The sequence below is a fragment of the Chenopodium quinoa genome, unplaced genomic scaffold, assembly GCF_001683475.1.
Source record: "Chenopodium quinoa cultivar QQ74 unplaced genomic scaffold, ASM168347v1, whole genome shotgun sequence".
Taxonomy (NCBI): domain Eukaryota; kingdom Viridiplantae; phylum Streptophyta; class Magnoliopsida; order Caryophyllales; family Amaranthaceae; genus Chenopodium; species Chenopodium quinoa.
In genome coordinates, this window is record NW_018743136.1 from 1,438,072 (window position 1) to 1,454,096 (window position 16,025).

Genomic DNA, 16,025 nt, shown 5'->3' on the forward strand with positions numbered 1-16,025 from the left:
TCATCCCTCACACTTACCTCATTCTTATCACTATTTCAAGTGTAACACACTTTCATTCTACTAACTTATGCACCGTAAGAATCTGTGCTTTATCGACTGTAATTTAACGACATTATAAGACCAATCTACGTAACTTATTTTATCCGTAAGTTAAAGTAACATAATATTTCGAAATATATTACTCAGTATATGTTTACGCCTTACAGGTTTAATTTACATTTTTATTTTTATTAATACGGTAATTAATTTTTGGAGAAATGGAGTATACGATGACATAAAATAGAGGCACAATTAAAAGATAGTGCTTCTTCATGCAGTTATAGGTGCAGAATTTGTGAGCTGATACATGCATTCTAACTTAGAATGATCCAACATTATTAGTAAATAATTACACATTTTCATCCAAATAATATGATCTTTTAATTTCAAAATGTATACAAAGTCTTGAAAATATATAAACATCTATAGATCAAATTGGATAAGAAATGGAATAAAAAAAAATTATATAAGGCCCTACAATAAGCTAGCCATGTCCAAAATAATGATCTCTAATTGTGATCATGTATAATAATTTTTAACAAAGAATTGAAATCTAAATTAATACATATCATCCTTTGATGATGATTATAATCCATTCTGAATAAATTAAAATATTTTTTGAAAAAATATCAACATTTAAAATAATGCTGACTTGTTTTTTGTGCACTTATAAGAATTTCTATTAGACAAATAATTACCATTAATAAGAAATTGAATTAAATTGTTTTTTTTTTTAAATAATGAACCAAACCTTCACATCAGTAGTGGCAATCCACTAAAGCAGGCGAAGAGAAAACAAGCTGCTGCTGCTGCTGCTGTTTCTGTTGTTGTTGTGGTGGTGGTGGTGGTGGCGAAGGTAGCTGTGATTGCTCATCATTAGGGAGATGTTTCGACTCGAAAACAAACTTTGATTCCCTTTGATGATCACCTGCATTATCCTCTGCTGGTGCAGGAAGGTTAAGATCCAAGTCAAGTGACAAAAGACTTGTACTGGTATTTCTGACAGGTGGTATCTTCATCGCTGTAGTAATCATCATTTCCTCTGACATTTCAGTGGCAGCAGCAGCAGGCGCCTGCTCGACGGATAAAGGTACTGCTCGTATAACTGGAGCAGCTGCAGCTCCCACAGCTGCAGACATGGGGCCTCGATGACGCCTCATGTGACCACCTAAGGCCTGTCCTGATGAAAACTCTGCCCCACAAATCGAACACTCGTGTACTCTGCCCTTGTTGTTGCTGTGATTGCTGGTTATGCCGTTGTTGTACAATGCTCGATTTGTCAGTTGAAGTGACAGCGAGGTGGAAGAAGTCACATTGTTATTGTTGTTATGTCTCGCGGCTTTAAATGGTGGTTCTTCATCATCTGACGAAAGCAGCAGATTGCTGTTATTGTTCCTGTTATTATTGTTAGTTGAAGTTATGACACTGGAAAAAATATTATTCGCTCTGCTTTTGTTGCTGTAATCTTCGTCTTTGTTCTTAGGCTTCTTATGGCTAGCACGGTGACCTCCAAGTGCTTGAAACGACGAAAACGTTTTCGCACACGTTTTGCACTCGTATACATAATAACCAGACTTCCCTGTTGTAGAAGGAGTCTCCATGAACTTCCGGCTAACAAATTTACTACTCCCACTGGCAGAACCAATGTTGTGATTATTGTTCGTTCTATACATTGGATGATCATCTACCAAAGAAAGTAGTGGCGGATGTTGTGGTGTAAGGTCACGAGAGTGGCCTTGCGCCAACAGGATAAGACAATTCGCCATGTCTTCCTCTTCCTCTGTAGTACTGGCTGCGGTTCCATTTCCACCCCCGTTAAAGTAGATATCATCGTCGTCTGAGGCGATGGTGGTGGTAGTGCCTGTTGTCATCTCCTCAGCGACGTTGTTGTTGCTACAAATATCGCTCCCTTCGTCGCTTTTATACGAAGTGTTTGTTGTGGTGGTGATCATGCGGAAAGGAATGGGAGATTGTGGCCTTTGCCTTTTAGTCCTCTTCCCTTTCACAATCGATTGCCCCGTCCCTACGTTGTTGTTGTTGTTATTATTATTGTTATTGTTGTTGTTGTTGATTACTTCGTCCTGGCCATCCATATCTTGTATGTTGTTGGTGTCGGACCAATCGACGACACCACCTTCACCCAAACTACCACCGTACGTACCACCACTTAAGGTAGCATATAAAGGGAGAATTAATTAATTAATGAGAGTTAAGTATAAAAATGAAAAATTAAATAAAATGATGAAGAATAAAATGGGAAAAAAAGAGAGATATATCTAGTGAGAGAGGGTGGGAGAGATTGTTGGAGGATATAACAAAGTGATAGATTGATGGTGGTGGAGAAAGGAGTGGAGAAGGTGTGATTTATATATAGATAATTAAATGAGAATTTTTTGGAAAATATGAGAGGAGGAGGAGTGGGCTAAGGAGTCAAATTAGACACCTTATTTGGTAGCTAAGAGACAGTAAAAAAATAGCAATTTTTTTTTTTTAATTATTTTTTTATAAAAAAAGAAAAAGCAAAGAAAAAATAAAGAAAGAATGTGAATTAGTCCGCAAATTTATGAAAGTGGATTTGTTTCATGTTTTTAGCAAAAATTTAGAGGCTAAGTAAGAAGCGAATTAAGTAATAGAGCAAAAATAAAGAGAGGTTAAGAACGAATTAATAAATTAAACTAAAAAGAACAAGATATTATGTGAGAATAAGCATAATTAAGACATAATTAGGTACGGTTTTGATTAGTGGAGGAGAGATATGAGTGCAACAAACACCCCCATTACTTCTCCTTGATGTTTTTTTTTTCTTCTTTGTTGTTATTGGATTAATGTTTGCTACAAATGATTGGAGTGCAAGCCTGGAACCCACGGAATCTGCGGTGCCCCACTGGCCTTTTTCCTCTACTATTCTTTCTGTTTTCCTTTTTGAGCAGATTTTGTTACCTATGTTGTACACATACTTGTGTAAGAATGTTGGATGACACACTATTTATCTTTCTAGTTAGCGTGTCAAAAATGACTCATTAGTTAAATGGTTTAATATAATTTTGATTTAGAGTAAAGTTTTACCATTTAAAATTCAGTTTAATCATAACATGAGAAACACGTAAACTAACAGATTAAAGATATTAATTGCGGAGAACTGTTCAGGCCAGCTGGTGTACAGAAAGAAGTGTGTTACGAGTAGAAAATAAATCAAAATCAACATAAAAATGAGAGGAGACAATTGGGGAAAAAGTGGAGGAATTTATGAAGTTCTATCCATATCATGCAAAATTGTCACTTCTCTTCCCTTTTTACTTGGCTTCATGTCTTCGGTTTCCTTACTCAAGAAAGTTTTTTTTTTCAGATCTTTGCCTTATGTATCATGATTTTAGTTAAATGCACCATGTGTCAAAAATATGCTTAAGTATTAAGCCTGACCGAACACGCTACAGGACAACTTTGTACTTCTTAAACCGCTTTGTCTTGATTCAATAAGTTGTATGAGACACCCCTAGAAAAACACGATGCATGTTCACAATTAATCTGTTTTATTTTTGTGTTACTAATGTTATCTAATCCATCATTTAAAATGGCATAATGGATGTTCGAAAAAAAAACATTCATATCAACTAGAAATTGTAATATATACCCGGGTGCACGGTGCACCCAAGGTGTGCACAATATGATGCATCCAAATTAAATAACCTTAGGTGCACCATGTACCCGGATGAATATAACAAATAATATTACAAAAAAGAGTCTTGGGACCTCAAACTATACATGCATTCACTAAACAATATACCCCTAAGGTGTTCGCTTTTCCAAGCTGTGCCCCTCCGTTTGAAAAGTTCCACGAAGTAACCTCAAGGTCCCACAAGTGATTACGTTGTAACACTACTTTCATCCCTCCGTTACAACTTTTCGTTAGTTTAATTTTTCCATTGATGTACGTTGGATGGGTTAAGTTTGAAGGAAAATTTCCCTCCGGCCACAAGCACAGTATTCCACCCTCCTCCTTAAATAACCCTTCTTCTTCTTTTCTGTTTTCGAATTTCTTCAGCTATGGTTCGATTTTTTTTCGAATTTCTCCACCTAGCAGTTTTTCTAACGCATGCACCATGTCAAGTTCTCGATCTTCTTTTCAATCCAAATCGAGTTGTGCGCTTCAATTTTCGCCTCCACGTTGTTGTTGCAATTCTCCTAAATTAGCAAAGATCAAGATATCAACAACCAATCGCAACCCAGGGAAAGCTTTCTTTAAGTCCAATGATTGGTTTCTTCAAATGGTTGGATGAAGGTGATATTCAAGGGTTGGGAAGTATGTAGACCGGTGATGCTGCACATGTTGTTGACAAATTAGTTGATTTGATTAGTTACTTTAAGGATGTAGTTAAAATAGGGGTTTTATGTATATCATGTTGTTGGTGATTATCTTGATTAAAGTTGGGTAAATTGATAGGATTGGTGTAGTAGAAAAACAAATTTAGCTTTATCATGTAACAACATTTGATCCTGTATGAAGTTTATTGTTATTGTCTAAGAAATATTTGGGCTTGATTCTCAAATAATGCTCATCATTCATATTATACGATCCAATTAAGATAAGAAAATTGAAGGAGAACTATTTCATAGCATAAGATAATATCAGTTTCATCACCATTTGTTACACCCAAAAAATTATCACTCGAACATAATTACATAATAATTAATTCCAAAAAATTAACCCCTTCCTAATTAATTAAATGTTAATTAACTCAAAATGTAAACTCCATCACAGTAGAATTTGTTAAACACAAAAAAATTCCAATTTAATTTTATGCAAAAGACCATAAGATTTTTGATAAAATCAGAGCATGGGCAGCCTCTTCAATATTTTCCTTATTTTTATTGGGCTGATGTAGCCTTCCTCATTGTTTGTTGCTGTTGTAGTGTTTGGTTCAGGTTGACTGAAAGCTTCTGCAAGGAATGTTGCTTTTCTGCTTTCGGTTCTTGAATTGGTAGTTGAATGCACAGGTTGGCTTGAGTAGGCTCTGGGAACATGTTGTAGGGAAAATGCTTTACTGACCATCATTTCATCAATTAGGTTCCCATTATCTTCATGTTGTAAGTTGTGTTGCCTTAAGCTCTTTCTTGCCTTGGTTGCTTATTTGGTCTTGAACAAACCTGATTTCTCTTGCATATTCTTCTTAGTAGGTCCACCTTTGCAAGTCAAGGTGCTATGTCCAAACTACCTACAGTTCCCACATTGGACAATTGAGCTCCTCTCTCATTCTGTTCCTAGAAGGTATGTCTACAATTCTTTTCATAGGTAGGGGAGATCAATTTAGGAATATCTAGGTCAGGCCAATGTTGTGGATCGGGTATGGGCAAGATATTGCCTTTGTAATCTGCCTTGTACCTAGAAACAGAGTACCATTCACTAACAAAATCCAAAGGGTCTTTCCCAGCATGAAGTATAGCTCTTACTCCATGCCTGCATGGAATTCCACAAATTTGCCACCTACCACAAACACAACTCTTATTGTTTAGAGAAACAGGTAGCATGCTTCTCCCATATGATATCCCATAGTCTCTCCTCCTTGATGGATATGCATGACAAAGTCTTGACTCTCTTCTTAGAACTCTAACTCTGATCTTTCCCTAATGTTTGGACACACTTCCTCATCTTTCCATTGCTCTGACAGTTGATGTCTTGTGGCATGTCTGACCATAGCAATTCTTCTAACACCTGCACATACATAGAAACACTACTTGAACATGACAAATTGTAAACCACAATGCATTAAGTTAAAGTAAGTGGTATTTTTGTACCTTCTAGTAAAGTTAAAATAGGGTATGTACATGAACATAATAGCTTGAAATTGTAGGCCAGTAGACTACCAAGCCATAATTTGAATCAAGCTTACACAATAATTCCATCTCCAAATAATTCATTAAGGTTATATTTAATTTATACATTGTTAAATTGTTAATTAAAAGTAAGAAATTATTCAAGAAATTTCAAATAACATTATATTTTGGGATGAATTTACATACTTGTACATAGTATTACTTTTATTTCTACAAAACAATTTATGTGATACGAGAAAAAAAAAATATTGGAAGAAGGGATACATTTTCAGATACCCAATAATTTTTTTATAGGGCTTGAGTCACCCACCTTGTTGGGCCACATGTACACTCCATTTCACATTTGTATGATTTTGTCTGATTTAGGCTTAGCCCACACAAATTTGATTTTGGACACCTTCGTAAAGAGCCTCATATTAATTGAAGTGTGTTTTTACTTGAAACAAAATCTTCTCTTTCTTATTCTTTTCATATGTGACTTGGGACTGCATACCTTAACAATATTTTGAAGGATGTATTTCTTCGTCGTGTGCAATTACTAGATGTATAATTAAATCAAATTATGGAGATAATTAAGTTTGTACATTTGGGTCGTCATTATATCATAGCTAGAGGTATTAACGATCTTTGGGTTAGTAAAATAGGCCAAAGCCCAATTGGAAGAATCCTATAAGGTCAGACAAAGAGCCTAGATTTAGCACGAGATGACGAGGCCCAAGATGGGCCTCATCACCTAGTATGGCCGGCCATATGGAGGAATAAGGAGGGTTTTGGGCCTCGTGACTTAGTCTAATTATAATGTGATTATATAGACTAAGTGCCTAGGGTTTTCATGTATTGCAATTCAGTGATCATTTGATTAAACCCTAATTAGCAAACACGAGCCCAACCCCTCTCAAACTCCCTCTCTCTCACGGCTCTCTCCTCCTTCCTCGGCGCCAGTGTGGTGGTTCGTGGTGGTCTATTCAGTCCATTAAAGGTGGTGATCGTTGTTTTCCTCTTTCATTCGACCAATCTAGTATTGGTGATTGGCTCGTTCAAAGCTCGTGGACTAAGTAGAGGAGCAACGCTTAGGGTTGTATTCTTTCCCTGATTTGCCAGTCAATTTGCTTCGTGTAATTCACGCTTCAAAGGTAAGATTATGTGTCTTATGTGTTATGCATACGATGCATATGAACTTGGGATTAGGTGCTTTATGAATATGATTCATGTTTTTGCTTTATCTTACCTATAAACTCCTACAAATTTACCTTCCAAGTTTGTATGTAGTTGGGAATCCATTTAGAACACTTTGAGGGTCTGGATCCGGGCAAAAAAAAATCGTGATATTTGAGATCCAAGCTAGATTATTCTTCGATCTCCGCGATCCCTTACCTTAAAATATAATAATAGCATTATCCAACTTACTTAACTCACTATAGCTAGTTACCACACCACCACTCTCCCCTCCCCCGACCCTAAGACCAGAGTGATCCGCTATACACCAACATCCGACCACCACTGTTGCAGTACTAAGGACTACATGCTATAGCTAGTGAGAGCATCAACACTTATTGGTATAATTTTATACCACGGTGTAAGTATTCATCCAAAATATGATAATTTTTACTACAATGGTGGTGTAAAAGTATACCATGGAATGGTATATACCATCCCATGGTGAACATTTGCTTTGGTCCCTGTGTAACATAAACCAACCAGGTCACGCCATGTGGCCTGGTTATCATGCATCTTTTATATTTTTTTTCAATTGCAGTTTAAGAAAAAATTATAAAGTAAATAATTATGAAAAAATTACCATTGTTCATAATTTTTCAAGACCTACACATAGACACCCATATTGATATGGTTTTATATATTTTTTTCAAATTCTTTTTTACTACCTAAACTAGTGTTTAAGCCCGGGCGATGCCCCGGGTCGATACGTTAAATATTAATGTATTATAGTTTTTGTGTATTATATTTTATGTCGTAGATGTATTTTACTTTTTATATATTTTATGTCCATAATAATGTAAAAACCTTTTATTTTAGATTTAATCTAAGAAAAAAAATAAGTCATGTAAAATTACAAATAGAAACACTCTCGTGGTCTACATTAACTATATTTAAGAAAAATAAATTAACTATATTATCAGATAGCAAAGTAGGTATGACTTCTTATGCATTTTCTTATGGACCCATTTTCGATTCTCGATAAAAACAATCAACGCCTTTTAATAGATAGATAGTACATAGATTTTATGAATCAAGTATTTCGTAAATTTATAAATTTCCAATTACTAATTTAATAAATCAATCCCCTAGTAAATAAAATAAAAAAATTTCTAATTACAACAAGATTATATTCTTCATTTATCAATCTACTCATCTATAAATCAATAATAATTACGTAATTAATTCCTAAATATATCCCTATAAGTCTAATTGTTTCGCTCATTTGATGTATAAAATTAAAACTAGTGTGTAGCCCGGGCGACCGGGCGTGGCACCGGGTTACCAACTTTTAAATATATATAATGACATAATGTTGGTAAAAAAAAAAGACTTAACATTGTCTTGATTTTTTGAATCTATTCGGTTTTATTAATTTTTTTCTACGTTATATAATAATTTTTTTTTTTATCCTCTTTATGTGTTTACTTAAACATATATTAATTTATGTGTGTATAAATGACATGAGTTACTATTGGCTAAGATGGTAAGAATGTGATCTCATATACATATACGTGAGGTCACATGTTTGAATAATCTTGATAGTGATATGAAGAGAGAGAAAGTGTGGTGGTAAAAAAATTTTATACCATGGGTGGAGTGATTTTTAGAAAACGTATATTGTATTGTGGTATAAATGAGGTGGAGGAGTGAGAAAGTGGTAGAAAGAGAATTATGGTATAAATTTATATACCATGAGTGATGATGGTCTGACTCACTACCAACTGTGAGAAGGCTAGTGACATGTTTAACATACATAGGCACATAGCTATAGAGGAATTTTAAAGGGAGGAATGTTAGGTATTTAGAAATGCATAACCAAGGGTATTCATGTAATTATGCATATGTACAAACGAATAAATATTCTGGTATCATTGGATGATCAAATGGTATCATTGAATATACAGTGATACTATATGTGCACATAATGATATTATATATGCATTCAGTTGTACTAAATTTATGCGTAAATAGTACCACTGGGGATTCAATAGTACTATATAAACTTTCAGTGGAACAATCAGCATGTGGTCCCCCATCACGTGATACAATCCGATCAAAAAATAGGTGTGGTCCACCTACATGCCTCTCTCTTCCTATCTCTCTCCTCTTTTCTCTCTCTACCATGTGTTTTTATAATATTTTAATCAATGTTATGCATTAGTAAATGCATAACTTTCCTCCATTTCTAGTTCCTCCATAGCTATATACATGGTGCGTTTATTATTTCCATAAAAAGAATATTTTTTTTTTTGAAAAACATAAAAAGAATAATATTATATTGATCACATTTTTTTTCTCAAGGAGTCGTAAAAGTCAAATTGGTAAAAATAATTTGTAATGGAGAAAGTATAAGGATTGTCTAAATCGATACAACAATCTTAAAGTTGTCTGCTTTGCCTATTGCAAATCTTTATATACACTCAAAAAGTGTCTAATGGGAATGTATAAGAATATTCATCAGATTGTTATATTATGATATTTATGAATGCTACGGCTAAGGCACTACTCTATTGCAACTGTAATGTCTCTATGATCATTCATGGGTCACCAAGTGTGGATTGCAAGTCTACAATCAATCTCGCAATGCTTATTTATTTATTTTATTTTATTTTATTTATATATTTAATTAAGAAAAAAATGAAATATTAGAAAACTCTCATCACAAGGGGAAATCCTAATTAATGTAATGAAAAAAAAAAATAGAAACTACACTAGATTTCAAGGAACAATACTTTTCAAACTAAGGCTTTGTTTAATTCACCTTATTTTTACTTATTTTAGAAAAAAAAAAGTACAGATCATATCAGAAAAAATGAGTTCAGATCAGATCATCATTTTATCTGCAGTTTTTTATCGCTAAATATCTATAATTTCGTAATGAAAAAAATTATGAAAATCACATATTTATAAAATGCACATTTTTACGAATCTAGCAAGACCCCCACTGGCTAGATATATTTTTTCCGTATAGATTATCGTATATATAAGGTCAAAGTTTGGTCAAATCTGACATTCAGAACATATCAATCAAAACCAGATCAGATTAACAAAAAATAAGGTGAACCAAACAAGCCCTAAGTGATTGCCAACTTTTGCTATCTAATCTACTGCAATGATGTCGCAACATTAGTTGTTTCAATTTTTCATGTTTTCCATGAATTGAAGAGGAAATTAAACTTTTTATATATGTACACATTATTTATCATTAAAATTTAGACTTTTTTATAATTACAATTGGTAAATTGAAATCTTCATTTATTTTTATTTTTTTTGGATTGAAGTAGAATAACTTAATAATGGTCTTAACCAAACTTATGAATTAATCAAATTTGTCTTTTCTGTTATTTGTTGACTTGTGTTAGTTGTGTATTATTCATCTCATCCTGTATTCTTGTCAACTTACAATAGGGGCTAGCTAGTAGCTACAAGTATATACTGTTCTATATCCCATAAACAAATAGATTAAACATGCAATAAGACAGCGTTACTTCATGATACTCAACCCGTCAACTGCATCATTCCTCATGTACCAAAGACAAACTAATTAAGGTACGTAGTGTTTCTAAACTTGAATTTTAATTATCCGAACGTACCTTTTTTTTTTTAATTCATTTATATTCTATCATATATTAAGTGAAAACTGACAAATGGGATAACATTCAATCAAATGAAAAAGTTACTTTGTAAAGACTATGTTTTACTAGATTATTTTTGTGGATATAACGATCGAATAATTAAGAATACTAATTATAATTTCCTTTTTGCATTGTGGCATGAAGCATGTAATGCACCAATCATATTAAGCCATATGCTAGAATTCTATTAGCTAAAACTTCTTATATGTATGACTTTAATAATTATGACCTTAAATTAAGCATTTCTTATTACAAAGTTTTTTTTTTTTTTTTTAACAAAATAATTTCTTCCAGTAATACAAATAATAATTATCACTCATTATATTCACAAATGAAAAAAATGAAAAAAGAAAGATGGAGTAGTAATTAGTAGTAACTGGCCTGGGACCACGAACCATGTCAAACATATTGCCATATAACGTGGGAACCGATATACTTGGTCCCTCAATTATGCCATAAAAATTATTTTATATAAATTTATACAAAAAAAGAAAAAAAAAAGGTAGTGTGATTGAGTTGCTGATCGAATTAGGCAACTTAGTGGAGAACTACGTACTCAGTACAAGTCCAAGCTAAGCTAAGTAGTGCAATTGCGCACTCTTGCTTAATTGCCTGATTCTTCTCTACTTAGCTTAGCTGTTCAGTACACTTGTCTTGTACTCTCTCCATACATGACATATTCAACAATATACACTGCCCTAATTAAATGTATTTATGGGTTGATAAAAATAATGCACTAAGATACTTGTATAGTGGATTGCATTTCTGTTTATTTTGATTCCATTCAACCATATTTCTAATTCATTTGGATATTAACTTAATCAAGACAATTTATATGTATGCATGCATGTCTTCTAACCAACTACAAGGGTCGTCTCATCTTCACGTACTCTACCAAGGTGTGATATATAGTGAACAATTAGGGTGAAAGTGAAAATGACTTACCTATTTTGTGAGTTGGTACTTCAATATGTCACATTTTGAAATTGTAAATTGAAATATTCTTTTTTTTAAGCCGCATCTCATATATAATCTTGATTGACTATGCACATAAGTTAGACTGTTAGTACAATCACGATAAGCTAATATTTATAACTGGCATGTAGTTAGATTGGACAATGTATTCTAGTTAATAAGTTATACTCCGTAGTTATTAATTGATATTTCAAACCAAGATAATATGGAATATTTGATACTTGATCTGTCTAGAATCAATCAATATAGCGCAGCCTTCACACTTTCCTTTTAAAATTATATTGAATAAATGATTTTTTTTTTTTTTTTTTTTTGGAGGAAGAGTAAATAAATTTCATATAATGAAAAATTTAGTAAGAGACTAAAACTGAACATCTTAATTAGTAAAGTTGAGTGTTACGGAGAGTAGTAATACCAAAAAGTACTTCTATGTAATTAGAAAATTTGCTCTTGGAAAGCCGGCCAATGAATTATTTGAAAATTTTCTATAGATTTTGGATCTCATTATCAACTACAATAATGATGAGTGAAATAGTTGGGTTGACCAAATGGTGTAATAGTTCTATTGGCATGCATGTACTCATGAAGTAATACTATACTCTAAGAACTTGAAATTTTTTGGCAAGTCAATTATAAGTAGAAAATGATTGGATAGAATAAAAGTTGTGTAAGCCATGTATTAAATTAAATATGATCATCTAATATTATTTATAAAATTAAAATATGATCAAATAATTAACAAGAACGTAGCTTAGGGGGGCAAAGAGGAACATCTCAATCGTGGGTCCCCCATCTTACTGTCTCATCTTCTTTCTCAACTTATAGAAAATTTCCACCTGTCTATCTATGTCAGCAAATAAATAGTAAAATAAATAAATAAATTAGATTATTACAACTAGTTAAGATGAACAAGTAGTGGGGCAACTAGTAGAGTGATCTTGAAAGAGATTTGTGAGAGCAAGTACGAGCAAGTAAGTGGCATGAGTGTCCACTGAATCTAATTAACCTAATTAATATTCCCTTAATTATTATTAGTATTATTTTAGCAATTTGCCCTTTTTCCTTCTTAAGTCACCATTACAAGAAATTATGAATTGATAATTTATATTCAATAGTTTGGAGATTATATGAAGAGTTGAGTAATTAATACATACTGTAATACTCTGTAATGAAATTTATAAAATTGTTACAAAGATTTTTAGCTAATAGTCTTCAACTTTAATTAGCTTATTTTAAAACAACATGCTTTAACCCTTAATCTTGTATAACTTCATGTAGAATAATTTCAAAGAAAATCAAGTTAAATAAATAAAGCCATAATACGGAGTATTATGCCACCACATGTTTTTAAGCACCCAAAAATAAATAAAAATCGAAAGAGTCTCCAAACAAATTAAAAACTTTGTCGAACCGGTGTGTGGCCGCCTCAGATCAACTTGTTCGGTTGTCACAAGCCCCGATCGACCTTTAATCCCCGAATCCACTCTATATATCATCAATAGATAAGAGTACACGTAGGCTTTGTTCTCTCGCTTGTGTTGCTATTTGCTCACAAGCCCTTTCTACACTTGCTTGGCCAGCACCCTTGTAAACGCGAGCTCAACGCATGCATTTGGTGTCATGCATTTGGTGTCAAAACACTCATGCTGAGAGTTATAATTCACAGTAACATGAAATCAAATTCTAAGCAAAATTAGTACACAACATTGATTATTTTGAGGTTTTTTTTTATCAACTTATCTTGGTAGACCCAGTCTTGGTCTCTGTTAGACGACTTAGACCCAAACGGCCAAACCCTAGTCCCCTGAGCACAAAAACCTAGATCTATTGGGTCTTCAGACTCTAAATAATGAATCAGAGTAAGTGAGTAACCACTAACCAGTCTAGTTCAAGTTTTTTTCTTGGACCAATTGACATCTGTAAATTTTTTATTTTTTTTTATAAAAAAAATAAAAATTGACATCCCTAATCTAGAGGAAAATATTAGTACTAAATTGCGTAGATGCATACCCAACTTATGTGCCATTAAATCACCCCAATTTTTAGGGAAAAAAGAATAAGTGGAGATGAGCTTTTTGAGACAGAAACTGGATTTTATAGCTTTGTCTTCTTTCAAATTTTCAGTTTCAGACTTTCAGGTGTAACAAAATAACAAGCTAACAGCTATGTCAGCAAAAAAACAATCTCCAAATCATGGGTTCATGGTGCAATTAACCTGAAAAATGAGCAAACATATTATAGCAAAGCAAAGGATACACAACACCAGCAAGTATACAGGTGATAACTAACTGTACATGCGCTACCTAATAAATTTACATCAATATTCATATCTGCCTAATGGAATTCACTAGTACTAAAAGACTAATGACAAAATGTTATAGTCAGGTTCACTAATTGATTAAAGCTTAATCAAGTTCTATAATATCGATCTTGGAGCAACCACTGCTAGCCTTAGCAGAACCATCCTCCTGATGGTGCATCTGTGTGATCAAAGCCTCGCATATGCTTTTAAACTTTTCTATTTTCTCCTCCAACTTAACAGCTTCAGCAAGCAAATAGTTCCACTCCAGCCACTGGGTTATTTTCTCAATGGCGTTAACTAATTTTCTTTTATCCTTGTTATTCATCTTCTTTCCACTACTGCTTAAGGTTCCCTTTACCTCGTATACATAATTTTCCAATTTGTTCTTAAGTAAGGCTGCCTTCTTACGCTCCTCATCGTCAACCTTGTACTTTTGGGCAGTCTTCTTCATCTTGTCAATCGACTACTTTGATAACCTCCCACTATGATTGGTAATGGTGATTTGGTTCTTGTTGTTGGTGCCAACAAGCTCTGCAGACACTGTTAAGATGCCATCAATATCGATGTTAAACCAGACATCAATCTGAGGGACGCCTTGAGGTGCTGGAGGAATGTTATGCAGGGAAAATACATGTGGGTCTCTCACCCTTCAAATATCGGAAAATCTACCATTAAGTGGTTGTCAAACGCAGTAGTAACTTTGCCGACCATCATTGTTGGGACAGGTGTATTCCGGGGAATTATTACTTGCATTTCATCAGAGTATAATTGAATACCAAGGGACAAAGGTGTAACATCCATAAGCACAGGGTTCTTATTTAAATTTATACCAACCAAGATTGCAGCATGGAATGCAGCTCCACATGCCACGGCCTCATCCGGGTTAATACTTTTACAAAGCTCCTTTCCATAAAAAAAACTCTTGCAATAGTTGCTGAATCTTTGGTATTCGAGTTGATCCACCCACAAGAACAACATCATGAATTTCACTCTTTTCCATCTTGGCATCTCTCAAACACATTTGAACAGGTAACATACAATCTTGGAACAATTCCTTGTTCATCTTTTCAAATCGTGCACGAGTTATGCTACAAGAGAAATCTACTGCCTCAAAAAGGCAATCAACCTCAATAGTAGTCTCAGTAATTGAAGAGAGGAGTCACTAAGACTTCTCACAAGCAGGTCTTAGCCTTCCAACAGCCCTGCGATTGGCACTTATATCTTTGTTGTGTTTCCTCTCAAACTCGGCAATGAAATGACTCAATAATCTATTGTCAAAATCTCTTCCACCAAGGTGGGTATCACCACTTACTTCGAAAACACCCTTCTTGATTGCGACCAAAGAGACATCAAAAGTTCCACCACCAAGGTCAAAAACCAAAATATTCTTTGTTGCACCATTGCTAGTACATTGCCTATCAAGACAATAAGCAATGGCAGCTGCTGTTGGCTCGTTAATAATCCTCATAACATTCAGGCCAGCAATAACACCAGCATCTTTAGTTGCTTGTCGTTGGGCATCATTAAAGTAGGCAGGAATGGTAACAACAACATTCTTAACTTCTGAACCAAGATATGTCTCTAATATCTGTTTCATCTTGATGAGAAGCATTGACGATATCTCCTCTAGAGCAAATTGCTTCTCTTCACCCTTGTAAGTAACTACAATTACAATCTTCTTGAAATTATCTCCATCAGCAGTAGGAATCGCTTTAAATGGCCAGAGCTTCATGTCTTTCTGTACCATTTCATCATTGAATCTTCTACCTATAAGCCTCTTTGCATCTAAGACATGAAAAAAGAAAGGTTTTCATTATCATTTCCAAAATCAATCAAATCCCATCATTGTATTCCAATAGTATGCAATTATGATACCAACTGAAAGATATCATCACAAAACTACTAATACAAGTAGCTACGACTTCATAAGGAAAGCATGTTCCCTCTTCACATGTAAGATGCAAACAACACCGAAAAATGTTCAAAATGAGTTTACAGATTTTACATGACACTTGCAAATTATG

The 16,025-nt window shown here is 33.8% G+C and overlaps 3 protein-coding genes across 3 annotated transcripts; all 3 read right to left on the reverse strand.

The window, feature by feature from the left end:
- Nucleotides 1-692: 692 nt before the first annotated feature.
- On the reverse strand, nucleotides 693-3,021 carry LOC110732019 (zinc finger protein ZAT5-like). The gene has a single exon (XM_021911935.1). The coding sequence runs from the start codon at nucleotides 2,130-2,132 to the stop codon at nucleotides 798-800; it is 1,335 nt and encodes a 444-aa protein (XP_021767627.1). The 5' UTR covers nucleotides 2,133-3,021; the 3' UTR covers nucleotides 693-797.
- An 11,083-nt stretch (nucleotides 3,022-14,104) lies between these two features.
- On the reverse strand, nucleotides 14,105-14,452 carry LOC110732087 (probable mediator of RNA polymerase II transcription subunit 37e). The gene has a single exon (XM_021912000.1). The coding sequence runs from the start codon at nucleotides 14,450-14,452 to the stop codon at nucleotides 14,105-14,107; it is 348 nt and encodes a 115-aa protein (XP_021767692.1).
- Nucleotides 14,453-14,464: 12 nt separating this feature from the next.
- Nucleotides 14,465-15,748, reverse strand: LOC110732088 (heat shock cognate 70 kDa protein-like). Its single transcript, XM_021912001.1, has 3 exons — nucleotides 15,178-15,748; nucleotides 14,922-15,105; nucleotides 14,465-14,648 (listed from the first exon to the last, which is right to left on the reverse strand). Exons 1-3 carry the CDS (start codon nucleotides 15,746-15,748, stop codon nucleotides 14,465-14,467), a joined length of 939 nt encoding a protein of 312 aa, XP_021767693.1.
- Between the last annotated feature and the right edge of the window lie 277 nt (nucleotides 15,749-16,025).